This window comes from Puma concolor, chromosome D2 (genome assembly GCF_028749965.1).
Source record: "Puma concolor isolate L17-30 chromosome D2, mPumCon1.1.hap2, whole genome shotgun sequence".
NCBI lineage: Eukaryota > Metazoa > Chordata > Mammalia > Carnivora > Felidae > Puma > Puma concolor.
This window is the reverse complement of record NC_141677.1, coordinates 76,832,506-76,858,998: the sequence shown is the minus strand read 5'-3', so window position 1 is coordinate 76,858,998 and position 26,493 is coordinate 76,832,506. Positions and strand designations below refer to the sequence as shown.

Genomic DNA, 26,493 nt, shown 5'->3' with positions numbered 1-26,493 from the left:
AAAACTGAAGCCTAGAGTGGGTAACTAATTCCCAGGTCATGTCGCTGCTGTGCTCCAGACTCAAAGCCAGTTCTCACTGCCCCCAAGGCCCACGTTCTTTAGTGCCACCCTGAGAAAGACTCTTCTTTTCTCTTCCCCTTCCTGCTTTTGTCTTAAGTCTTGTAAGAGTAGAGGGAAACTACGGGAAGCTTTGGTGCAGTTCAATCAGCGATGAATTTGATTTGGTCAGGACAAGGGGGCACTTCTGGGTTTGGGGTGACTCACCAGCCTGACTGTGGCCTTGCTGTCCTGCCGTGGCTTTATGTCCAGGCGGCTCCTGTCACAGGCCCCGGGCCTGCTGCCTGCCAACACGGAGTCCCCACGCCATCCGAGGGCCACCTCCCCGGAGAGGCGGTGCTGACCCTGACCGGTCTCCGTCCACCCCATCCTGTGACAGCGTCAGCTCTCTGCAGAGGGAGCATAAGGGAGGAAAAGTTGTCCTGAGGTTACAAAACAGGAAAAAGTGGGAGTGAGAGGCTCAGGCCCAGGTAGGAAGGGTAAGAAAGGATGATGAGGGCACAAAGTGCCAAGTGGGTTTCTTCTTCCAAGGGAGCAGGCGGGTCTTCTGGGGGGGAAGGGTTGGTCTTCACAGGGCCCTGTCTGGAGAAGAAGGGCAAAGGGACCAGCGGACGCTTCACTGCCCTCCCGCCCTCCTGGAGGGCCTTCCTCCCACAGCAGGAGGGACTGAGAACAGGCACTCAGCCCTTCTCCAACGGAAGGATCACAGGCTGTAGTGGGGACTGGAAGGACTTGTAGACACCCAGCCCAGGGAGAAGATGCGGCCACATTGTCCGATGAGAGGCATTCGCAAGGTGGGCAGGGTGTGAGCGTCGGCATTAGTGGTGTTGGGGTCAGAAATCTCTGGAGCCCACCTAAGTGGTCATTTATAGGAGGCCGATGGAAAGAATCTGTATGCCCATACGTACAGAATACCATGCAGATGAGAACTGAAGAGGCAAATCTGTATGTGCTGGTACGGATCTGTCTTCACTGTGTGTTGTTAAGGGGAAAAGCCGGGTGGAGAGTGTCTACAGAGCCCCCGTTGTGAGTAAGATAGGAATCCGTATGCAGAGAGTATCTCCGGAGAGCTTCAGGAGAAATAACAACTGTCCTCCACTGATAAAGGAATAATTAAAAAAAGGGGGGGGGGGGAGAAAAGAAAAAAGAAAAGAGAAGAAAAGAAAAAAAAAAGTGAGGCCTAGGGAATCAGACAGACCTGGGCTTTGTGTCCTGGTTGTATTCCTTGCTGGCGAGATGATTTTGGGTAGATTCTTTTACATCTACAGACCTCAGTGTCCTGATCTGTGAAATAAAGGTAATAATCATAATGACGTCCAAACAGTCTGGGTAGTTGGGAGAATTGGGAAAGAAATGCACTAAGCACATGACCCACAAAGTATCGTTAACATTGTCGTTATTAATAAAGCCCCCTCAGGGCGCCTGGGGGGCTCAGTCGGTTAAGCGTCCGACTTCGGCTCAGGTCATGATCTCGCGGTCCGTGAGTTCGAGCCCCGCGTCAGGCTCTGTGCCAACAGCTCGGAGCCTGGAGCCTGCTTCCGATTCTGTGTCTCCCTCTCTCTCTGCCCCTCCCCCGCTCATGCTCTGCCTCTGTCTCAGAAATAAATAAACATAAAAAAAATTATAGAAAATAAAGACTTCTCACCTAGGCCACTGTTCCTTAGAGGGCTGCAGGAAGTGGAAACCCCCTTTTCCTTAAGATACCTGGCTGGGGTGCTGTGACTATCCCCTGGGTGGTCAGGGGGCAGACGAGTCTGACACTAGGTGGTTCTCTCCATGTGGGGGCTGTCGGGCTCTGACTGCCTTGAGGGCACACTGGCAGATGCCTGCCCGCATCACTGGACTTGGCGCCTGGGGCTGCAGGGGCGAGGCTGCCCGTCTGCCCTCCGTGGGGCATGGTGGAAGACATATGTGGTTTCACCATCACCCACCATGCAGTTCAGAGCAAACAACAGCACCCTCTGTGCCCAGTTTCCCAGCTCCAAGACAGGCGTGCCCTCCCAGACTGCCTGCCATCTGGAGCTGAGCAGTTCTTTGCAGTTGGGGCCAAACTATAAAGTGCTTTGCAAAAGACACCAAAACCCAGAAGAAGCACTCTCCCCAAGATCACACAACAAAAATATTGAAAGGCTGTCTGCTTCTGGCATTTCGATGACTCATGAGGATTTGTTGCGGGGTGGGGAAGGTTCTGTTTGCTAGAACAAGTTTGCTGGAACACCGTTCCGCTGCCCTGCCTCCTCTCAAACTCTGGCTTTCTAGTGAACAGATCACTGAGAAAGAAAACAGCGATGAACTGACAACAGTTCCAAACAACAAACCAAAGAAACGGCCTGAGCTGGAAAAGGAGAAAGAGGGGCCCTTTTAGATCTACCCGTACAGACCCCCCACAAAGATGTGGGTCCGCTGGGAGTCCATGTGAGTAACACCGGGAGCCAACGATATGACCTCACGGGCGTGCGGAAGACACGACCTCTGCTGGGCTCGGATTGGGATTGGGAAGGGAGGCTGCTGTGTCCTTGCGACAGAATTCGAGGAAGGTCACCACTGTGACAACCCAGCCCGGCCCAGCCCCAAGCCATCGCCAACCCTGTGTGCACTCATTCTCCATCCAGTTCTCTGTCTTCTTTTTCATTTTGAAATCCCAGACCGTGTGTCATGTCATTCGTAAGCGTTTCTGTATGCATCTCCAAAAGTTAGGGACTTTTAAAAGAAACGTGACCACAGCAATATGAATGGAGGTTTTCAAACACAACACTACATTCTCTAACAAGAATAATAATACACGAGCATTCAGTATCTGCAGCATTCTGGATTCACATCATATCTCATTTAAACCACCGACCTGCCCTCTGTAGTGGTCACATAATGTTATGCCCTAGCTGAAATTTCAACACTGGCTGCCCACAGAGACAGTGCCTATACTTCCTCCCTACTTTAGTTTACTTTTTCTTACATATTAAATAAAAGCTTTTAATTTTGAAATGATTATAGATTCACAGCGAGTGGCAAGACAGTACAGAGGGGTCTCTGGTACCCTCTGCCCAGTTTCCCCCAATGGCTGCATCTCACGTCATGATAATGCAATACCTATTAGAGCCAGGAAATTGACGTTGGTCTGATGTGTGTGTGTAGTTTTGCGCCGTTGTTATCCATGTGTAGATCTGTGTATTCACCACTACAACCAAGGTACAGAACTATTCCATCATCACAGGCATCTCTCTCATGCCGCCCTTTACAACCACGCCCCCTCAAGCTCTGGAAACCTCTAACCTGTCTCCCATCTCTAGAATTTGCGAATGACGCATAATCCCCTTGAGATCCATCCAGGTTGTGAGTATAGATACTTTTTCTTGCTGAGTAGTATTCCACGATATCGGATGTACCACAGTGTATTTATCCGTTCACTTATCAAAAGGCATTTGTTTCCCTGCTTTATTGTTCTCTCCTTAGCGTTTTTGACAAACAGACTTTGTGTTTATTCATGTGTCTTATTTATTTCCCATACCCCCTCTGGAGGACTAGCCCCCTTAATGCTGTGACTTCGGCTTCTTTGGTTCATTGCTGTGTCTCTAGGACCAGAGATAGTGCCTGGCATGCAATAGTTCAATAAACACCACAGAGGGACTGTTGCATGGGTTTGACAGAGGAAGAGATTTAGATGTAGGGACTGTAGGTGACCTGCCCAACGTCCTGGAGCCAGTAGGTTGCAGAGCTTGGTCTTGCACCAGCTCTCTTTGCTCAAAGCCCCAGGCTCAGCCCCACGCCGGCCCCCGGCTCCTTCTTCTCTCTGGCCAAGCATGGGCAAAGTGGTTCCCGTTTCTGTGTTTTCCTTGGCTTAAAGGACACCGGCAGGGGTTTTCAAAATGGAACTTTACTGACAACCCGCAAAGCCAAAGGGAAATAAACAAGGGAAACATGAGGACTTATAAAATGTTGAATTTGTGAAATATTCTTTTTTCTTTTTTTCTTTTTTTTTTTTTTTTTTTTAAGGAGCATGAAGATTTAATGAGATAAAGCATATGAAATGCTTAGGATAGTGTCTGGGACATAACGTATACTGGATAAACACTGCACTTTTGCTTCCTTTCCTCCTCACTTCCTAAGTTCCTAGAGCAGTGTTAGGCGCTATTGGGGTGCAAGACAAGGGTAGAAGGTGACTCACACCCTTAAGGCATTTATCCTCTAAATGGGGAGACAAGGATGTAAAATGCTTGATAATTAGTGGAGCACAATATTCGTGTGAGACACGATTAATATAATGAATATATTCATATCAATTACTGCATTTGTTTCCTACTTCTGCGGTAACAAATTACCATAAACTTAGTAGCTTAAAACATCACACGTTTATTATCTCTCATTCTGGAGGCCAGAAGTCCAAAACAGGTGGCAAGGCTGTTGGGTGGGACTGGCAGGTGGGGAAACGTCCCTTGGAAATCTGCCTACACTTGCGGTGCTCTGTGACCTCTACTGACCTAGAGTACATGGCTAAAAATATATATATATATTTATTTCTTTTCAGAGAGAGAGTGAGCATGGGGAAGGGGCACAGAGGGCGCAAGAGAGAATCCCAAGCAGGCTCAGTGCTGTCAGCGCAGAGCCTGACGTGGGGCTCGATCCCACACACCCGTGAGATTGTGACCTGAGCCAAAACCAGCAGTCAGACGCTGGTTGAGCGACTGAGCCATTCAGGTGACCCCAAATATTTTTTAAATTAATAATAATAATAATGAAAACCATAAACGAAAATAAGCTTCATATTAGGAGACCCCACTGGACTGTGGTCCTTTATCTGGGCTACTACACATCTATCCTCCTGGCTCCCAGATAGCAGGTAGGAATTTGGAGGGGGGATGGGAGGCACTTGACTGCAAAGGGACACGGGGGAACTTTTCAGGGTGATGGAAATGTCCTATATCTTAACTGAGGGATTTCTGACTATATACACTTGTTAAGACTCATTGAATTGTACACTTAAAATTGTTGAATTTCATTGCGTGTAATCACATGATAATCAAGCCAACGAAAATAATTCTCAGGAGGGCTGGTTAAACAGCCTGACCTTGAAGCGCCTGCTATGCTCTCTTGGTCTTTGTCAAAGTTTTGGGTAGGGCTCAGCAGCACCATAGATGTCTCCCATCGGCCCTGTGATCAGTTCTCCTTCTCTTCTCCTCCTCTTCCCTCCTACTTCACCACATGATGGACTTCCAGGGCTCTGGGAATGAGCCCAAATCCCCAGGCGTTCAGAAAAAGGAACTGATCCAATGTTAGCCCAAGACACCAGAAACTCCTCTGGCCCAAGCCATAGGGAGTTGTGCAAAGATAGAGATTTTCAGATAGAATCTGCAGGGCTATTTTGGCATGCCACCGGCAGCCCTCAGGAGCTTGAGACCAGAAGGCCCAACCCAGGGATCCCTAATGGACCCGAGGAGTCACTTTGGCCAGGCACCCCCAGGACAATCTTGAGATTGTTGCAGTGGGGCCATGACAGCTGGTCAGGGGACCATGTGGGCTGGAGCCTGGAGCGTGCCTGACTTGACCACAGAGTCTGGTGATCCGGACATGCTGATGTCCCATATGCCCCATGCAACTGTCCCCTAGGACAGCTCCCCCAGGGGAAGTTGGGTGTAACTTCCCACAGTTCAATGTTGCTGGTGCCACAGAGGTTAAAGATGGCGTATGGGACAGCGGCTCTGCCGTCCTCCTGCATTCATTCTTAGGTCCCAGCTCTACACTCTGGGGACACTATGAACAAGTCGCTGTGTTGGTTTCCTACGGCTTCTTACACAAACTCAGTGGCTTGAAACAATATACATTTGGTTCTGGAGATCAAGCTGGCATGGGTCTCACGGGGCTAAAATCAAGGTGTCAGCAGTTATGTTCTTTCTGGGGGCCCTGGAGGAGAATGTGTTTTCTGGCCTGTTCTGGCTTCTAAAGGCCATCTGTGTTTCATGGCCTGGGGCCCCTTCCTCCATCTTGGAGGCCAGCAATGGTCAGTCAAGCCCTCCTCACATCACCCTGACACTGACTGTTCTGCCTCCTCCTCCACTCTTAAGGGCCCTTGTGATGACATTGACCCCCCCCCACCCCGCCCAGTAATGCAGAACAACCTCCCTACTTTAAGGTTAGCTGATTGGGAACCTTAATTCTATCCCAGCTTGAATTCCACCTGTCCATACAGCATAACATACAGAGGTTCCAGGGACCACTGTTCTGCCTACCACAGTCCCTCAAGGAGCTCATGTTCTAATAGAGGAGAGAAGCTTACCAACCAAGTCCAACATTGCATAGGTAAGAGCACGTAGGGAGGGCAGCCAGCCCAGACAGGCAAGGTATCACTGCCCAGAGGGGGGTGGCCAACTGAGGACCCGAGTGACAAACAGGAGTCAGCCAAGGGGCGCCTGGTGGCTCAGTCGGTTGAGGGTCTGACTTCTGCTCGGGTCATGATCTCATGGTCGTGAGTTCGAGCCCCGCATCGGGCTCTGTGCTGACACTTCGGAGCCTGGAGCCTGCTTCGGACTCTGTGTCTCCCTCTCTCTGCCCCTTCCCCAGCTCTCTGTCTCTCTCTCTCTCTCAAAAATAAATAAACATTAAAAAAAAAAAAGGAGTCAGCTGAGAAGAGGAGCTGATGGTGGTACAGGCAGGGGCACAGCATGTGCAAGGCCTGGAAGTGAGAGGTGAGAGGTGGTAATGGGGAGCTATAGAGTGTTTTACGCAGCAGAAGACATGATTAGCCTGTGCTCTGGAATGAGCATTCTGTTTATAGCCCTCTGCCCCTCTTTGAAGCTCACCTTCTTTCAGTATACTAAGAAAAATGCTTGGGGGGTGTCATCCACAAAGCATCTGTTTCACACTTCAGACCCCTTCTGTGCTCACTTGTCCTTGTCTGGGCCCGTGCCCCTGCCTGTTCTCTAAAACCGTGGGCTCCACGGTTCTCTCTGGGCCGTGGGCTCCTGCCTGTTCTCTAAAACCACCTGAATGCTGCAGAGGGGACTTGTGTGGAAGGTCCCAAGTCCCTCAGTCTCCCCTCCTCCCCCAGGAGGCCCTGCGTCTATAACAGACTCTCTGAAGGTGGGACCCAGAAGAAATTACACCACAGGGTGGGAAGGCACAGCTTGAAACTGGACCCAGAATATGCTCCCATGACCCAAAGATGCAGAGTCAGTCCTTCCCAGGGGCTTCTTCAAGGACACACCCCAGGTCCAAGCCCTGTGTCAAGGTGGACCCTTTGCTGGGAGCGGGCCCAGAGCCGACCTACCCTTCCCACTCACTTTTCAAACAGTCACAACAGAACATTGGCCTTGTTTTCCAATCTGGCCACTTTTGCCTGCTCGGGCAGTTCAAGAACCTAGTATCTAGACAAGGCCCTGAGTTTCTCAGAACATTCTCCCCCTGGGGGGCTTCAGTACAAACACTCCAGTGGTTTTTCACCAAACCCCCTCCATGAAAGCCTCCAGATCTCCCGGGCTTCAGGTGCGTAACTAGTAACGGATTGGTGCCCACCTGCAAGTCCCAGGGAGCGATCCTCACTCAGAGCCCGGGGGACCCGGGTCTCTATCTGGGAAGGGGACCTTTTGCAAATGCAAAATCAGAATCATCTGCCCAGACTCCTTGCTCTTGACTGGGTGTTCACATGTTGATGCTGGGCTGCTCCTTCCCCTGGCTCCCATGCTGTGTGCAGAGCCATGGGGGGAAACAGGCGCATTGACAAAGCGGGCCCCACAGCGGCCCCGCTCCTTACGCAGATGGGCAGAAACTTGGAAGCTTTTCTCTACTTCATTAATTTGTTAATTAAATTGCTAGCTAATTTGTCTGCAGTGTCCCCGCTCCCTGCCACCTTCTCTCTCTCTGTTGGAGGCCACCCTCCACTTGGGGACAAACCCTTGAGTTGGTGGTGTGGGGAAGGCTTATTCTTCATGTCACATTACAAGGGGGAAAACCCATCAGAGGAGCAAGTTTTCTATCTTGGTTGTCTTTTGTTGTTAAGTTTATTTACTTCTTTTGAGAGAGAGAGGGAGAGGGAGAGAGAAAGAATCCCAAGCAGGCTCCACACAGTGAGGAGCCCGATGAGGGGCTCAAACCCACGAACCATGAGATCATGTCTTGAGCTGACCATGACCTTAGCCGACCGAGCCACTCAGGTGCCCCTATCTTGGATGCCTTTTTGAGAATGAATTAGAAGGAGGCAGGTATGAGGAGAGGAAGATCTCTCCCCATCTTCCTGGCCCGTCATTAGTGGAGGGGGCTCTTCTCCCCCTTGGTCAGACACACCCTGTCTCTACCCATCTTTAACAAGAGGCATAATAATCCAATAGAGGAGTTAAATGAAATCACAAAAAATGCTCACTTACACCCACAGAAGGCAGAAAAGGAGGAAAAGAGAAACAAAGAACAAATAGAACAAATAGTGGGGCACCTGGGTGGCTCAGTTGGTTAAGCATCCAACTTCGGCTCAGGTCATGAATTCGAGCCCCACGTCAGGCTCTCTGACGCCAGCATGGAACCTCCTTCAGATCCTCTGTCCCCCTCTCTCTCTTCCCTCCTCCACTCATTCTCTCTCTCTCAAAAATAAATAAATAAACTTTAAAAAAATAGCAAACAAGATGGTAGATTTTAATCCACCCATATTTATAATTATTTTTTATGTTCTTAAATTCCAGTTACTTACCATACAGTGTAATATTAGTTTCAGGTACAATATAGTGATGCAACTTCTGTACATCACCCAATGCTCATCACAACAAGTGTGTTCCTTAGCCCCCATCACCTATTTAACCCATCCCCCCACCCCCCACCCCCACCGTAAACATCTGTTCTCTACAGGTGAGAGTCTGTTTCTTGGTTTGCCTCTCTCGCTCTCTCTCTTTTTTCCCCTTTGCTCATTTGTTTTGTTTCTTAAATTCCACATATGAGTAAAATCACATTGTAATTGTCTTTCTCTGACTTATTTTGCTTAACGTAATGTACTCCAGCTCCATCCATGCCATTGTAAATGGCAAGGTTTTGTTCTTTTTTGATGGCTGAGTAATATTCTAGTGTGTGTGTGTGTGTGTGTGTGTGTGTGTGTGTGTGTTTGTGTGTGTGTATCACATCCTCTTTATCCATTCATCATTCAATGGACACTTGGGCTGCTTCCATAATTTGCCTATTGTAGATAATGCTGCTACAAACATCAGGATGTATGTATTCCTTTGAATTAGTATTTTGTATTCGTTGGGTAACTACCTAGTGGTGCAATTGCTGTATAATTATTTTAAATGTGATTAGTCCGAACATATCAGTTAAAAGAGAGAGGTTGTCTGATTGGATAAAAAAAAGCAAGACCCAACTCTAGGTGGCCCACAAGAAACCAACTTTAAGTGTAAAATGTTTTCCCTAGCCTTGCTGAGTGTATTTTCTACCAGTAGCTGAACATTTATTTGCTTTGAAAACCTCTATTTCCATATTTGGGCAAAAGTCAAGTTCAGTTTCTTCCACGCTTAGATGAGCTCCACAATATTGGGGGTCTGAGGTGTTGCCTCCCCCCAGGGTTATCTTGTGTGTAGTTTACTTTGAAATACTTTGGTACAGTGGAATAATACATGTGTGGAAACTAACTTCAGTCCACGCCCTCGAAGTGCATACTTAGCTTAATCAGACCTTCATCGGGAGTCCACACTCCCAGTGTAGACACAATGCTCCAAATACGGCTGCCCAATCTGCACAAGAGGACAGAATTAGCACAAGGAGGCTAGAGATCCATTTGTATTGAGGAAATGAGGGAGGCTCAGAGATGTGGTTGCTTAGAAAGACTAGCAACCCTAGCTTTTTAGGAACAAGGAATAAGAATCCTACAAACCCAACAATTTGTACAAAAAAAATCCTGCTGGGGTTTTGATGAGAATCACCTGGAATCTATAGTTAAAACTGGGAAAAATGGATATCTTTATAGTATGGAGTCTCCCAATTCATGAGCAGGGAGTATTTGCATCTTCTTTAATTTCTTTCAGCAACATTTTTTTGTTTGGCATAGAAATATTTTACATTTTTTGTTAAGTTTATCCCTAGGTGTTTTATGTTTTCAGATGTTATAAATTTTTAAATTTCGTTTTCTGTTTGTTGCTAATATAAATATAAAGGTGCACCATTGATTTCTATATATTGACTTTGTGTCCTGAGACCTTGCTGAGTTTATCAGATTTCATGTGTGCATGTGTTGCGTTTGGTTTTTTGTTTTTGGATTTCTTTTGTATACAATTATGTTATTTATAAATAGACAGCTCTACTTAGTTTCTCCCAATCTTATGTCTTTCAAACTCTTTTTCCGGTAATACATTGGTTAGAACCTCTAATTTGGTGTTAATTAGAAGTCTTTCCTTTTTTCCTGCTTTTAGAGAGAATGTGTTCAAAATTTCACTACCAAATATGATGTTAGATGCTTTGCTGGGTTCAGGAAATTCCTTTCTATCTTAAGTTTTCTGAGATTTTTTTTTTATCATATATGAGTGCTCAGTTGTTTTTTTTCCTCAAATGCTTTTTCTGTATGTTTTGAGATGATCATATGATTGTTCTTTGTTCTGTTAACGTGTTGAATTACACTGATAGACTTTTGAATGTTAAACTAAACTTGTATTCCTGGCCAGCATCAACTCCATCTACTATTTGGGTGACAAATGGGACTTGATTCTTTCTCATTATTTACTAGTTTTCAAGATAATAAGATAAAGTTCTCTAGACTTTTTTTTTAAGTTTATTTATTTTGAGAGAGAGCGAGCGAGAGGGAGCACACGCACGTGCATGTGTGGGCAGAGAAGGGACAGAGAGAGAGAAAGAGAATCCTAAGCAGGGTCTGCACTGTCAGTGAGGAGGCCACTCAGGGCTTGAACTCACCAACTGTAAGATCATGACCTGATCTGAACCAAGAAGCAGATGCTTAACCAACTGAACCACCCAGGCTCCCCACCTAGACTTTTCTAAAGGGGACTAATGGGGCTTTTATTTATTTATTTTATATATTTACTCTTTTTAGAGAGAGAAAGAGAGAGTGTGAGTGGGGGAGAGGAGCAGAGAGAGAGAGAGAGAGAGAGAGAGAGAAAGAGAGAGACTCTCAAACAGGCTCCATGCCCAGTTGATCTCATGACTCTGGGATCATGACCTGAGCCAAAATCAAGAGTCAACACCGGGTCACCCAGGCATCTCTGGTGTTTTTTTTTGTTTTTCTTGTTGTTGTTGTTTTTAAGAAAATTTTATTTTGAGTTCTTGGATTTAAACAGGCTTAATGTGTTTTAATTTCTGTCACTTATTATTCTAACTAATGCTCCAATTGTCCCCTGTTGGGCCAGTGGGAACTCCTTCAAGTTGCTCCTGAGTATTTTGGACACAATCCTAACAATCTTTGATAACGTCCTTGTTTGCTGGGATGAGCAAAATGCTCCAGGCTCCTCTTGGGCATTTCCTTCTCCAGACTTGGAATCAGCCATTTCTCTGGGAGCCCTGGTGGCTTTTAAGTTGGAAATGGTACTTGAGGTCACCATCTGGGACCCACGGTCCTCCCTGCCACCAGATCGGTCATTTCTTCTAAAGGGTACACAGTTTTTTTTTTTTTAAAGAGAAAGTTAATTTTTTGGTATCAGATTGCTTTTACGTGACTTCTTTGACTTTATGTTATTATTTTTCCTTACATTGAAAATTTTTGTTTTTAATGTCATTGACAGAATTACTTGTTTTTCCCTATAACATATAAGAATTGCAGAATAATAATACCCATATTATTACTAACAATATGCTTAGGGAAGATAGTTTAATATTTTTTGGCAGTTCTTTTTGTCCTTAGGATATGGCCCAGTAGAAGAATGCACGTCTCATTTCTGTGTTTTAAAGCCACTTGGAAATGTTCTCTGTGTGGTTATGACACCAACTGCATACTCAGACAGATTTGTTCTACTCATCTTTTGATTTTTAGGGATTGTTTTAAAAACGTTTAGTTTTGGGGTCATCTGGGTGGCTCAGTCAAATTAAGCATCCGACTCTTGATCTCAGCTCAGGTCTTGATCTCAGGGTTTGAGTTGAAGCCCCACTTTGGGCTCTGCATTGGGTGTGACACCTACTTAATTAAAAAACATTTAGTTTTGTTTTATAATTACCTAAACCAGGGGCGCCTGGGAGGCTCAGTCGGTTGAGTGACCAACTTTGGCTCAGATCATGATCTCACGATTTGTGGGTTTGAGGTCCACGTCTGTGCGGACAGCTTGGAGCCTGGAGCCTACTTCGGATTCTGTGTCTCCTTCTCTCTCTACCCCTCCTCTGCTTGTGCTCTTACTCTGTCTCTCAAAAATAAATAAGTGTAATAAAAAAATTTTTATAATTATCTAAACCATTTACACGTGACATTGTTGAATTTTACCTGAGCCCTGTGCTCACCTCTCTGCGAGTCCCTCTCACCATTTTGTTCTCTGGGAAAACAGCCCCAAACCACCCTTCTCCTTATGACTTAGATAAGACCCAGGGATTTCCCACCCCCACCCCCCACTTGTTTGACTATGACTTGGGCCCTCCAAATCCCCATCCTTTGCCTCATAAATGATTAGCTGGACCGTCTGATCAGTCCTGATTGATTCATCAGAACAAAGTGCTTGGTAACCAAACTTTGGTTCAGTCTCTCCCCTTGCTCCGGGACCCTGAACTTTGGCCCATATTCACCCAATATGGCTGTCAGCATACAGCCCCTTCTGACAATAGGTTGGCCTCCGGCATTCTCTTCTAGAAAGATCTGGGTGTGGGCAAGTGGGATATGAGGAACCTTGTTTGCTCCTCTCCGTAGAGCAAACCCCTATTCACCTGAGACTTGAGACCTTGCAGATCGTAGGGTCAAAGTATCTTCTCCTCTATGCTATCTCTACCCACTGTTGCAATAGTTCCTTTCGAATAAAAGTCTCTCCTGACTAAATCCAGATTTGTTTTCCATTTGATACTTGCTTCCAAAGTCAAATCTACAAGACAAGACACATTCAGCGAAGTCTGGTTTTTACATCTACCCCCTCCGCCTGTCCCCCTGTTGGCCACCTCTCTGTATAATTTTTTTTCAATTTTGCCTTATCCTTTCATTTTTAAAAACATACGGCAATATGACAACAATGTATGTTGTTGTATCCTTGATCCCATTTTTATTTTTATTTATTGAAAAATTTTTTAATGTCTAGTGGTGAGAGAGAGAGAGCACATGTGTGAGTGGGGGAGGGGCAGAGAGGGAGGGAGACACAGAACCCGAAGCAGTCTCCAGGCTCTGAGCTGTCAGCACAGAGTCTGACACGGGGCTCAAACTTATGAACCAGGAGATCATGACCTGAGCCAAAGTCAGACGCTCAACCGACTGAGCCACCCAGGCACCCCGTTTTTAAAATTTTTTTTAATGTTTATTTATTTATTTATTTATTTGACAGAAAGAGGGAGACAGAGACAGAGTGCCAGCAGAGGAGGAGCAGAGAGGGAGACACAGAACCCAAAGCAGGCTCCAGGCTCTGTACTGACAGGCTGACAGCAGTGAGCCTGACGTGGGACTCAAACTCACGAGCTGGGAGATCGTGACCTGAACCAAAGTCGGCCACTTCACTGACTTAGCCACGCTGGTGCCCCCCCTTGCTCCCATTTTTAAAAAGTGTTGATTTTTGAGAGAGAGCTCACGAGAGGGGGATAGAGGATCTGAAGCAGGCTCTGTGGGGCACGCAGGTGGCTCAGTCAGTTGAGCGTCTGACTTTGGCTCAAGTCGTCATCTCCTGGTTCGTGAGTTCAAGCTCAAGCCTCACATTGGGCTCTGTGCTGTCAGGCCGGAGCCTGCTTTGAATTCTCTCTCCCTCAAAAATAAATAAATAAATAAATAAATAAATAAATAAAACTGTAGGGGCGCCTGGGTGGCGCAGTCGGTTAAGCGTCCGACTTCAGCCAGGTCACGATCTCGCGGTCCGTGAGTTCGAGCCCCGCGTCAGGCTCTGGGCTGATGGCTCAGAACCTGGAGCCTGTTTCCGATTCTGTGTCTCCCTCTCTCTCTGCCCCTCCCCCGTTCATGCTCTCTCTCTGTCCCAAAAATAAATAAAACGTTGAAAAAAAAATTAAAAAAACAAACAAACAAAAAACTGTAATGAAGCAGGCTCTGTGCCGACAGCAGAGAGCCTGACACAGAGCTTGAGGTCACGACCCACGGGATCATGATCTGAGCTCAAGTCGGACACCTCACCGACCGAGGAACCCAGACGTCCCTCCTCGCTCCTAGTTTTAAAGAACAAAGGCAAACACGTCTCCACACCATTTCCCGTTTACAGGTGAGCGTCTCAATCACCGGAGCCTCTGCCGTTTCCTCACAGGAATCTGTCAGGCATTTCAATGAGATTTCAAGGAGGGGAAAGCGCTCTGTAAATCAGCCATCCTCAAACTTGAGTGTGCATCCGAATGACCTGGCAGGCCTGCTATCAGCTCCTGCCCTCCGAGCTTCTGGTTAGATCCGGGGTGGAGGTGGAGAATGCCCTCTTTCCCAAGTTCCCAGGGCGGTGGCCACTACTGGGCCAGGGGCCAGACTTTGAGAAGACAGTATGAACTCCCAAGGGTAGTGCATATGTGAGTATTGATAAGAAATCTATACTTCTTTTTTTTTTTTGAGAAAGAGGGAGAGATCATGTGTGAGTGGGGGAGGGCAGAAAAGGAGGGAGAGAGAGAATCTTAAGCAGGTTCCATGCCCAGTATGGAGCAGGATGCAGGACTCGATCTCATGACTGTGAGATCACGAGCTGAGCAGAAGTCAAGAGGCCGTCGCTTAACCGACTGAGCCACCCAGGTGCCTCCCTGACATGGCTTCTGGATGCAGTTCCAGAAAGGGACAGCAATGGCAATGTAGGTCCTGATTTGACTACAGACCTTGGCCTGATGTTGGGGTTTTGGCCCCTCTTCGCAAAGGCAGTCCCTGGACCATCAGGTTCTCCTGGGAGCTTGTTAGAAATGCAGACCCAGACTCAGACCTACTGAATCAGAGTCTGTATTTTCTCAAAACGCCCAGGTGAGTCTATGCTCCTCAAAGTGTGAGAGGCACTGCCCTGTCTCCCATGCCCTCTGGTTTATCCACCAGCGGTGGCAATGTCCTCCTGGGATGCAAGGTACAGGAGGGCAGGGGCCTTATCTGATTTGGTTCCGAGATAGTGTTGAGGATATAGTAGGAATTCACCTGCTGAATGGCTGAGTAGGAAGGAGAATTCACCCTCTAGCCAAATGCACGGGCCTCTTTCCTGCTGCTCCCCCCCCCCCCCCCCCGCCAAAACAGCGGAGCGAGGCCCCCAGCAACTGACCTATGCCTGCAGCAAAGTGGTGCCAGGAGTCCTGGCCCTCTGCACCTTGAGAACCTGTTCCTGAGGCCCCGACTTTCCTCCTCTTCAGTCTCTGGGGTAGGGGGGCAGTTAGATCCTGAAACCCTGTGGATGCCCCTCCCAGAGAGATAGTGGCCTTAAGTTCCTTGGTGCCCTGGGGATGCCCACTTTGAACCTATCCTGGAAACAAAGGAGGTGGAGACCATTCTGGTGCCCCTGATTACTGAATCTATGGCTGTCTGGAGCTGGAGGAAGGGAAGGGACCTGAGTGGATGCAGGAGGTGAGGGAAGGAGCCACCTGCCCCCAGCCTGCCCGTCTGCTTGGGAAGGGACCAAAGTTGCCAGGCAGAGGGGTGTAAGTGGTGGGGTGGGCGGGTGCTGTGGGCCGGGAGTTTCTCCCTCAGACCATGTGTCCCAGGAGGATGGTGGCTTCTGTCTGCCTGGGAGGCTGGCTCAGTCAGTGGAGGCTTCTGGAGAAGGTCCCAGAGAAAGCCCTGGGGACCCGGAGGGAACAGCCCCCCTGTGACGGGGCCCCCAGTTCAGAGGCTCAGAGCATGCCCTTTCCCCCAGTGGACTCTCTCCCGCGGTCGGGGTGGGGGGGTGGGGGGTGGTGTATGTGGGCCAGAGCTTCAGCGGGGCCTGAGCTGTCCACCTAAGGAGAGGGTTAATCAAGACGCGGTGGCAGCAGATGCTGGCATCTCAGCGGTGACAGCCGTGTACAGAAAGAAAGAAATACTCTTTTCATTAAGGAATTTATTTCTCTTAAAAAAACAACAGTGGTTCGATCTAGATACAGCAGCACAGTGACATAGGAGACGGAACGGACAAAGATTCAGAACAGAACAAAAGCCGTTATCTTTAGGAATGACCTCCAAAAGGGAACTATTTTCATTCACCATCAAAGTTTAAATTTCCCTGAAAAAAAAAAATAGAAACCTTTGGATACTAGAAGGATTATTTATTTTAACGCTACCAACAGCCACTAAGCTCTTCTAATCGAGAACATTTGCTTTTGATCTATTACAAAAATGACGTCTTGATGGACTGGGGAACGATAATCTAGATTCTTTGAGGAAGCGTCTTTCCGTCCTGGGGAGAGCTAAGTTTCCAAATGTTTTAACCACCGTCCCCAGCATAAGACCAGCCGAGAACCCTGCCCTGCACCCGAGCAGGCTCTGACCCGCCCCCTCTGGGCTTTGACAGCTGGACGGGTTGGTTGTGAAAGCCCGTGGGGTGGGGTCTGGGGGAAGGGGAAGGGGCCTCGGGGACGAGGCTTCACTGGTCCGTTGTGACAGAAAGAAGTGAGTTCCCTGCTGGTCACGTCTCAGCCCTGTGCCTTCAAAATGCACGGAGGTTTCACACTCCTTCTTCGGAACAAAGGCTGTAAAGTTTAGGAGGTCCTGTGTCAGAGGGTGGGGTTATGAGGCCAGGGGACACCGGGCGAGGTTGCCCTTGGAAGGACGCAGGTGCTCACGTGGACGGGGGAGTCCACAGAAGCCCAAGAGGAGAGCTGATGTCACCCGGGTGGCACTTCGTCTCGGTGGGCTTCTGCTCGTCTGCGAGGCTCCTGTTTCCTCTGGCAAGGCCTGGACGCCAGGTGCAAGGAGGCGGCCGTGTTCCCTCCGAATTGAGGTCTGGGTCAGTAGCTCAGTCGAGTCCGTGGGAAACCGACGCCCTGAACCTTTCGGGAAAGGACAGGGGTGTGGAAGAACGAGGAGCTTCGACAGCAGGCGTGGAGAGCCTGGCTTCTCAGAGGGCATGCCCTCAGCATTGTCGGGACTTGCCAGGCTCAAGGGCAAGCGGCCGCATGCTGCTGTGCCTTCGAGGCCAAGGTGGCGTCCGCACGAGTCCCCAGAACTCACCACCATTCTTTGCGGTGGTGCATGTCAAGGGTGCATCAAGCCGAGGTACCCTGCTCTCTTCCACCCAGCCGGCCTCCCTGCTACCTGCCCCTCGGAGCCCCAGTCTCTGCTAAGAACAGTGCATTTCAGGAAATAAGCCTGGGGCTGCTCCAGACATGGCAACACTTAGCAACGGTGCAAGTGACCTCGAGACCTCATGGCTTAAAAAGTGATGTTCCCGGCCTAGAAAGAGTAGAAAGTGAGTGGTGCATTTGGGGGGCGGGGGAGGGTGCCGTCCTCTGTGAAGGCAGGGGTCAGGCGTGTGTGTGGTTATGGGCGATATTATGGGAGCCCCCCTGGGGGCTCGATAGACACTTGTCGGTGGTGGTGCTCATGGCGGAGACCACCCCATCCCACTGGGGGCAGCAGCTTGTCTCCGGAAAAGTAGAAGCAGAGATGCTTCTGCGAGGCCTTGCGTCTCACCTCAAAGGCACGAGGTCGGCGAGCGTCCAGTGAGAAAAATGTCATGCTTGGAGAAAGAGAGGCCCTTCTATGAAGAGCTCAAATGCAGTTTAAAAAAAAAAAAAATTCATTCACTGCCCAAATACGCCTCATCCCAGATAAGTGTATGGGTGCGAAAGTGGGTTCCCCCTCCTTAATTTAAAAATGCCTTTTAAAAATGCAGCTACAGAAAAGTCGGAGTAGAAGCTAGGGAGAGGGTGGGGGGCAGGACCTACTTGTTGGACTTGGTGGAAAGGAGGGCTGATTTTCAGGCATTGTTTGAAACGGACTTCCCTTCTCTCATAGGAAACAATGGGCAGTAGGAACAGGATGATCAGGAAGGCGGGTGACTCTGGCCCCACGTCCTATGGGCACTGGGTGGGACAGGCAGCGAACGAGAAGGAAGACTCCAGTCGTTTTAAGAGTCCCACAAAGGCCTGTGCGTATCGTCTGAGCTCCCACGATGCAGAAACACACAGCGATGGATGTTTTTCCCTCTTGTCTCTTGACGATTCTGGTCCTACAAGTGGCCAGTGTGGGGCTCTGAGGAATTAAGAGATGGCTTCTCTACACGGGTCACCGGGAAGCACTGAGTCGCTGCGAACGGGGCACAAGGAAGGAAGGAGAGTGGGGGCTCGGGCTGGTGATGGTCCCAGGAAGATGACTGTCCTTTCCATTAAGAAAGGAGGGTCAGCAAGATCTTGAGGCTCTTAAAATACTGGCCAGGGGGCTTTCCACTTCCTTGGCAGAAACGGAGTATGGCTGTTTGTACTTATCTTGTATGCAGCCCAGGAAAGTAACAGAAGCAGCCTCGTGAGGCGAGAGCCGGTCTTGAAGAAAGTAATACTGTGCGTTAGAGGACCCGAGGGAAGCCCACCGGTTGCTTCTCTCCCACTTATCGGTCACACGCCCTAAAATGACCCGTCCCGAAGGCAGCCCCTCTCCAGCGGCGTGCTCCAGTTTGGGGGCAAGAGCACGGGCGTGGGGCATGAGGCTGCCGTGCCCCGCCACTGTCTCCTCCCTAAAAGCTCATGCTTCGCACTGCCCGCGTCACCTAAAGAAATCGTTTTGGGTCCCATCCAAAGCCCCACTGCAGCCAAGGCTCACGTGCCCTTCCTTGAGGGTGCGTCAGAATGTTCTGGAGAACTTCTTTAGATGCAGATTCTGGGGCCCTGCTTCTAAAGCATCCCATCCCACAGGCTTGGGGTGGAGCCCAGGAATCTGCATGTTGACGGGAGATGCCGATGACAGAAGTGCAGGCTCCACACTGGGCGAAATCCTGGCGACTGCCAGGCGGCTGCCGTCAGAAGGAGGAGGCTGGCTCAGCCGCCGGGGACGCAGCCAGGCAGGGGAGCAGGGCTGTCAACCACTCACCCTATTCTGGAGTGGGGGGGAGGCGAGGGTGGATTTGCTTCTTGTCACCTTGTGGAGGCAACAGGAGGGGGCCGGTGGCTCCTTGCTGCTGGACAGCCGTGCTCAGAGGGCCTGGACACTGCCTTCAGAAGACCCTGGTCTGGCAAAGCCACCAAGTCCTCCTGAGGGCTATTTGTGCCTGAAGTTTTGAGATGCCCCGTTACATCCTGCCTTTGTCCCACTCCTCCCAGGAAGGGACAGTGGCCTTGAGCCTCTTTGGGTCCCGGCCCTCCCCTAGAGCATCCCATTTGCTTAGAGAGCGAACTCCATCCATGCCGCCTGGGCCGGTGAATCTGTGGGGCCTTGGGAAGCTCTCCAGACCCTGTGGTCCCGTAAACGCTTAAGGAATGCGCCAGGAGTCCCTGGGCAAGCCTCCCTCCCCCTCCAGGGACTCATTCAGGATGATTCCATTGACCCTCACTCCCTGATGCTTCCTTGGGCCGTGAGGATTTGGGATAGTTGGGGTTCCATGACTACACCTTATCACCGCTATGCTTCTCTTAAAAATAGAATAAAACAAAAGTCCCCAAAGGCAAGCCTCTTAAAGCATACCGGTTTCAGCAGTCAGAACCTGCTTAGAAAGAAAGAGACCCAGTTCTGCGTACCGGCCACGTTCCAGAAGGAAGAGAAGGCCAAGGCTGAAGCAACACTGGCATCGTGTGCCTCTAAAGGAAAAGTGCACATCGGCCCCAGGTGACCCCGGAGACCCCACAGAGGACATTCTGACTGGGGGGGGCGAAGTCCCAATTGTGTCTTGAGCACTTAATTCGGATCGTTACAAGCCAAAAGCACGGTGACATCAATGTGAGGGAAAGGTCACAGAGATGGATACAACCAATCCTTTAAAGGTGAAATGTGAGTCCTTTTCTACATTTAATAAAAACATTTTCTCATTTGAGGCTCTGGAAGTCTTGAGTCACATTTTTTGTTTTGTAAATCCCCACCCCCACCCCCCCACTCTAAAATGTCTTAAAACACATGGCTTAACAGTGGCTGCACAGAAAATATACACCCTCAAAGTCTGACTTTCATTTAAATACAAATATACAAAATGTAAACTGAGACAATAGAGAAATTTACAAAACTTTTCTTTAAAAATAATAAAGACAAAATTCAGTTCTAGGTATGACGCTATTAAAATACGTGCAAGTCGTCGTATCCAATTGGATTTCTATTGCAATGTTCCACCTCGGCTTGAGGGCCACCTCTGGAGACAGACCTGAGTGGAAATCTCTTTGAGAAACCTGGAGGCTCTGCGTCGAGGGGGTGAGCGGCCTCCGTCCCCGGCTCCTGGAGGGCTCCCCTGTCCGTAAGTTCTGTTTCTAAGGACAAGGGTCTAGGGCTGGTCCCACCGTGGACTTCAAGGCCAGAGCGCTAACTAGCTGCTTCCCGTGGAGTTTGAACTGACATGGTTTGAATTCATGTGGTGGTTAAAACTGGTCTTGGGGTTGGGTGAACTCTTGGAATTGTTTTGATGCTGGAGGAGAGATAGAGAGAGAGAGAGAGAGAGAGAGAGTTAGTCCTAGTGGACAGGAGAGGCCTCTGAATCTGAAAACAGGGCCACGATCAGGGCTTGCTGACCATCTCTTTTTTTCCGCTGCCTTGTACATCACCCCCCCCCCCCGCCCCCACCTGCCGCAGACCCAGGGTCAGAGGCCACCCCTCAAGGCAGGGGGAGGTATGGAATTAAGAAAATCCCAGGCAGGGAGGGAGAAGGTGGCCCCTCCCAGAACATCTACGCGGCTAAGTACCGCAGGCCCAAGGTTAAACCGCCATGGGTTTGAGCCTGACACCTGCCACTTAGCTGAGTGACCTTGGGTGAGTTATTAAATGTCTTGGCCGCCCTGCCTGTAGTGTAGGGGAAGAGTTGCTTCTCCACAGGGCCAGGCTGTGTGCAGAGAGGGCCCGAGCGAGTGCCTGGCCCGAGAACCACAGGCTGCTTGTTTGGGTGCCCCTGGCATCCTCTTGGCATAGCCGTGGGTGCGGGTCCCCCACACCTGCAGGGAGGAGGAGAGAGACCCGGGCCATCTGCTTCCCCGGTGGTAGTGCTGGGCACTGTGCAGAGGGCCGCTGACCTCCACTTCCCTCTTCCCTGCTCTGGGCACTGACCTTTGAGACGGGCACACAAAGGCTGGGACAGGGGCGGTACAGTGCCACCCAAGTAGCAGGAAGAGTCAGGGCCAGGTTTGAACCCCGAGTCGGGGAGCCTCCACAGCAAATGCCTGTCCCAGGACCTGGGGACTCAGCCATGTGGGAGGAGACAGGTTCCTTTCTTTCGGGAGCTTCCATTTTCCTTGGTGGAAGCATTTAAAAATTATATTTTTATAGTATATGAACATGAGTATATTTTGGAAAAGGATGTGAAACTCACATGAAGCTTTTAGATAAAACCCCAAACTTGGCATCAGTCTGCATTTTCTCTCCACATGTCTGATCCGTGCTCCCCGCCATTAACCCCAGATCCTTCGCAGGGGCTCACTGGCCTTGTGACCTGTGGGCAAGTTCCTTGACCCCCTCAGCCTCAGTTTCCCTACCTGTGAAGTGGGTTAATCGTACACACGCTGGGCTCACATGGCACCAGCATGTCCCAAAGGAAGGATCCCAGTTTGGCTTGCTGATGCATCCCCAGCCCTGAGAAAACAGCCTAGCACACAGTAGGCACTCAATACATATTGGCTGAATGAATGAATGGTTGGACGGAGGCCCGGGCTTTTGTGGAGCTTAATTAGGAGAAGCTCTCAAAAAGCAGCCAGTGCAGAGCTGGTCCACACCACAATGCCATAAACAGCCCCCCCATCCTGTTAGCGGGGTGGGGGGGGGGAGCTGGGATTCCTGGGGCCTGGGGACCAGAGCTGCCCAGCCTCTCCTTCTTCGTCCTCCTGGGAGAGGCACAGCTCCCTTGGGGTGGGGGGCGGGGAGGGAGTATAAGTCACAGGAGCCTCCCAGGCTGTGGCATGGGCGCAATGGGGGGCCATGCCTCCTTCAGGGGCCAGGCCAGGAGGGTGGACGAGGGGACGAGGTGGGGGCCTCAGTGGCCTCTCACTCACAGGCCTGTGGGGACACGTCTTCTGTCTGGCCCACACCAGCCCTTAATCCAGGGGCAGACTCTGAGGAAAAATGCGTCTTCTCAAGGGGCAGAGTGTCCTCTGGCTGCCAGCTGGGGGGCACAGCCGCCATGTATGGGGCCCCAGCCCAGGAGCCACAAGGCTCTGTGGGGACCACCTCTCCCACACCTGTTCTCCCCGTTCTTTGTCACGTTCAGCAGTTACGTACAGAACTGGAGTCCTTACAATGGCCACATGGGGCAGTTAGCTCTCCGTCAGGGAGGTTGTGCCCCAGAGACACTGGGTAAGGTATGGAGACGTTTTTGACTTGCACAGCGGGAGTGGGGCGCTCCTGGCGGGGAGACGCCGGGAGGCTGCTGGGTATCCCTCACTGCACACGACGGCCCCCACGACAGAGAATTCACCCAGAATGCCAACGGTGCCAAGGCTGACAAACCCTCGTGAAGGGTGAGCTCTGGGCCGGCCCTGCCCCTTCTACCCAGCCGGTGGGCTTCAGGGGCTGGGACGGGCTACTGGGAGAAGGCCACAGCTCTGGTCTCAGGGAAGTACCTGGGCCCCAGGGCGTCCCCGGGGCCAATGCCAGGACAGCCGGCCATGGTGGGGGCATCCCTCACCTGACGCTTGAAGATCCTCTGGAGCAGCCCTTTCTTTGGCGGTTCTGGAGGGTGACTCCTATTCAGGTCCGGCGAGAGGGTACCGTTAGGTCCAAACACGTTCAGCTCCTTAAAGCACTCGGTTTCTATCATCTGGGGAAGGGGTGCAAACCACAGGTGGCGTGAGCAGCTGTGTTCATCATCTTAGGTGGACAGGAGCCCCGGAGGCCGGGCCACCACCCTGCCTGGAGCCGGCTTCCAATAGGTCCTCCCCCTGCCCTGCGTCCTTCAGGGGCCCTGGGCCCAGGCCGCTCCTTGCCTGCCACTGCCTCTCCCCTGCCGGCTGGCCGCAAGGGTGTGCTCATCATCCAGCTACCAAGCCCACACCCCATCCCCCCCTACACCTCCCCAAGCCCAGGCCACCCACATGCTCCGGGCCCTTCCCCCTGCCAGCGCCCCCTCCCCTGCCCCATCATTTCCAACCCATTGGAAGCAGCACCGACTCCCCCAGCTCATTCCCACCTGTGCGTCCAGCCACAGTCCTGTTTTTCCTCCTCTCTCCCAGCCAGACTTCCCGAGACAGCCGGCAAAGACGGCCGTGTCCATCTCACCTCCTATTCCTCTTCTGACCCCACGCCAACGGTGCCCTGGGCCAGGCCTGGTGCCCTCGACCCAGCGGACCCCTTCAGGGTGCATGTGGCCACCGCCCTGCTCACCTCACTCTGCCACGGGATGGGCACGGAACCCGTGGAGAACTTGGAGTAGAAATCGTCGTCTGTGTGGTCCAGGTTGACGCCCTTCACGGTGGAGAACTGCTCGATGTCCAGCACGTCCTTGCAATACACGGCACGGGGCTGCGGGCAGAGGGCTCGGTCACACAGGGTCCCGCCCCAGGCCCGGTGCCCCCAGCCTCGGGTTCTGATGGGGGGCAGGGGGCACCTTGCAGGGGACCGGTGCTGCTCTCTCTCAGATCTGCCAAGGGGCTCCTTCCCGCCATCGGCCTTAGGCCGGCTGCAGGCCTCCCCACTCTCCAGGCTGGGGCCACGGTGGGGAGACTGAACATGCCCTCTCTGACCTCACGTTCCTTGGCACCCCTGGGGATCCCCACGCCCCCAGCAGATTTTCTTTTTCCCCAAAGCCCACAGGATCAGGATGATGGAAGTGTTTCCGGGCATCTCCGTCCAAACAAGGGCTGCCCCAGCTGGGGCCTCCAGCCTGTCCCCCACAGAGAGAACTGATGCTGGGGACCCAGGGCCAGAGAGACATGTGGCCCAGAGACAACCTCCAGGTACTTCTCACTACCGGGCACCCAGGCTCTGCAGCCAGACAGGCCTGGGCTGGGCTCCCAGCTGTGATGCTTAGGAACTCTGGGAAAGTCACATATCCCCTGTTGGCCTCAGTCTTCGCACCTGCAAAGTGGGGACATTAGAAACACCTATGCTGTGGGGCTGATGTAAGTGCCCACCATGGAGCTGGGCACCGGAACCATGAGCTGTGGCTGTTAGAGCACTAACATCCACTGTTCTCACTTGCCCACTGGCCCTGCCCTCTAGGAGTTCAAGGTCAGTCGGGGTGGCCTCCCAGGGCCCAGTGTGGACATTCACTAAGTTGAAGTCGTGAGTCTGTGCACAGGTGCAGCCTGGGTTGGGGAGGCAACTCACATCTGGAATGAAGGGAGGGTCCAACATCCCGGCTTCTAAGCGCTTGAAGTTCATGTTCCTGAAGAAGGGGTGTCTCTTGACCTCAGCAGCCCCCTCCTCCTGGCAGCCCAGTCTCTGTTTTGCATCTTTGGTGAGCAGCTGTGACAAGAGAGCCGTGAGAGGTCACGGCTGGGTGGGCCTTTCCTCCCGCTGAAGGCCACAGGGGGTTTGGGGCTTCAGGCCCCTGTGATCATCTCCTTTCACAGGTGCACCCCAGAGCCTCCCACACGTCCTCCTCCAGCCTCTGCGGGGCCCGAGCCGCCCCCAGATACCCAGTGGACACTGCCTTGGCCTGCTCGGGCCTTGCAGCGTGCTTAGATGCCTGGAGGCTGCAGGAGGGCGGGGGGTCCTGCCTGCCCTCCCCACAGCAGTACACCGACCCTGCGGCACACTGGGCACCACCTATGTCTGTGGCACTGTGTTACTTCTTCTGCTACAAGCAAGCAACAAAGGGCACGGATGGTCTCTGCAGGTCTCACTCATTCATCTACTCAACGCCCGAGTACCCTGTAGATAGGTATCTAGTTGGCACAAACCTCTGTGCAGAGACCAGCGACGGGCACGGAGTACCTGGCCTCAGCAAGGCCACGTTCAGAGGACCCATCAGGGCAATACAGGTACGACACCATGATGGCAGAGGAACACGACCTGGCTGCCAGCTGGGGGGACGGGGAAGCTTTGCAGGGAAAGGGCATTTGCTACAGGCTTTCCACGAGTGGGGAGGTGGGGAAGGCATCGGCTGGCAAAAGCAGGTGGTGGAGACCTGAGGGCAGCCTTGGGGAACACCTGTCTTTGAGTCTGGGCGAAGGATGAAGGGGCGGGGGATGGGCCAGGGTGAACTGGCTGGAGAGAATGCTGGTCAGGGTAGAGGAGTGTCCTTCTCAGAAGCCACAGGTGGGGAGGTTCATAGGGCAGGAAGAGGCTGCAGAAGCAGTCAGCCAGGCCAGACGGTAAAAGTATGAACGAGGTGGGGGGGGGGGGGCGGGGCGGCAGGAGAGTGGGGGGTGGCGCTGGGAGGGGGCTGGGAAGGGCAGGCTGTGATGCTGGAGGACCACCAGCTGACCCCAGGGCATCTGTTTGCTCTGAGACCAGAATCAGAGTGGATGGCCTGACCTCAGGCCATTCTCTCTCCAATATGCTGGCACCCTGTGTGTGCTCTCCTACCATGCACATTTGCAGCTGGCCGTGGGGGCTGGGGTTGCGGTGGTGGGCCAGCGGGCAGGCGGGCCTCCTGAGGTTCATGGTCTAGAGGCGGAGGCTTGCAGGAGCCATTCCCTTCCCATTTCCCTTCAAACAGAGGACTCAAAGGCGGCACCTGGGCAAACACCAGGTCACAGCCTAGAAAAGACTTAAGCTGTGAGAATCACTATGTCAACCTCTGGTCCACCGATCACCCAGGCATGTTTTGCCCAGTGAGCCGGTGCCTCGGGACTTTAGCTTGTCTTCTCCAGAGGCTTTGCAGTTCCACAAAGGCTCCAGGAATCAGGCTCTGCTGGGCCAGGGCTCCTCCCTGTTCTGAGAAGTCCCAAAGAGGCAAGGCTCCCTGAATAGAGGCTGGTCCTCCCAGCTGTAGACCCCAGAGCCTGCAGGGCCAGCCAGCCAGAAACACGAACAAGGACAATAAAGGCGAGGTGGGCTGGGAGGGCTGTGCCAGGCCGCCCATCAGTTCTGCCTGGAGTGTTGTCTTGTGCCCAGGGCCGAAAGTCCAGGTTCTCATGTGAAATCTCTCCTGCTTGAAATCTTGGCAATTAACCTGCCATCCACCTCTTTCTAAAACACCGTGCAGGCTGAACACCCATCTATGTGCTACCTGATTGCAGCCCTGGTATCAAGTATACACCAGAAGTGAGAGGGAGAGGTGGTGTGAGCTGGGCAAGTGGGGCAGGCAGAGTGGGCTTCCTGAAGGAGGAGAAGAGATGGGCTGGAAGGCTGATTAAGGCTGAGGTGGCTGAAGGGCCAGAGGGAGGGTCCTGTGAGGAGGTCAGGGCCAGTTCTGG

General features: G+C 51.5%; 1 protein-coding gene across 2 annotated transcripts in view; it reads right to left on the bottom strand.

The window, feature by feature from the left end:
* Window positions 1-16,121: 16,121 nt before the first annotated feature.
* Window positions 16,122-26,493, bottom strand: part of GRK5 (G protein-coupled receptor kinase 5) — a 217,941-nt gene continuing 207,569 nt past the window's right edge. For both annotated transcript variants that reach the window (XM_086680996.1, XM_086680997.1), the window contains 4 exons: window positions 24,458-24,595; window positions 23,513-23,650; window positions 22,818-22,949; window positions 16,122-20,615 (listed from right to left, as the gene is read on the bottom strand). In XM_086680996.1, the coding sequence (XP_086537122.1) occupies window positions 20,517-20,615; window positions 22,818-22,949; window positions 23,513-23,650; window positions 24,458-24,595 (507 nt within the window). In that variant the 3' untranslated portion in view covers window positions 16,122-20,516. The remainder of the gene's footprint in view (window positions 20,616-22,817; window positions 22,950-23,512; window positions 23,651-24,457; window positions 24,596-26,493) is intronic.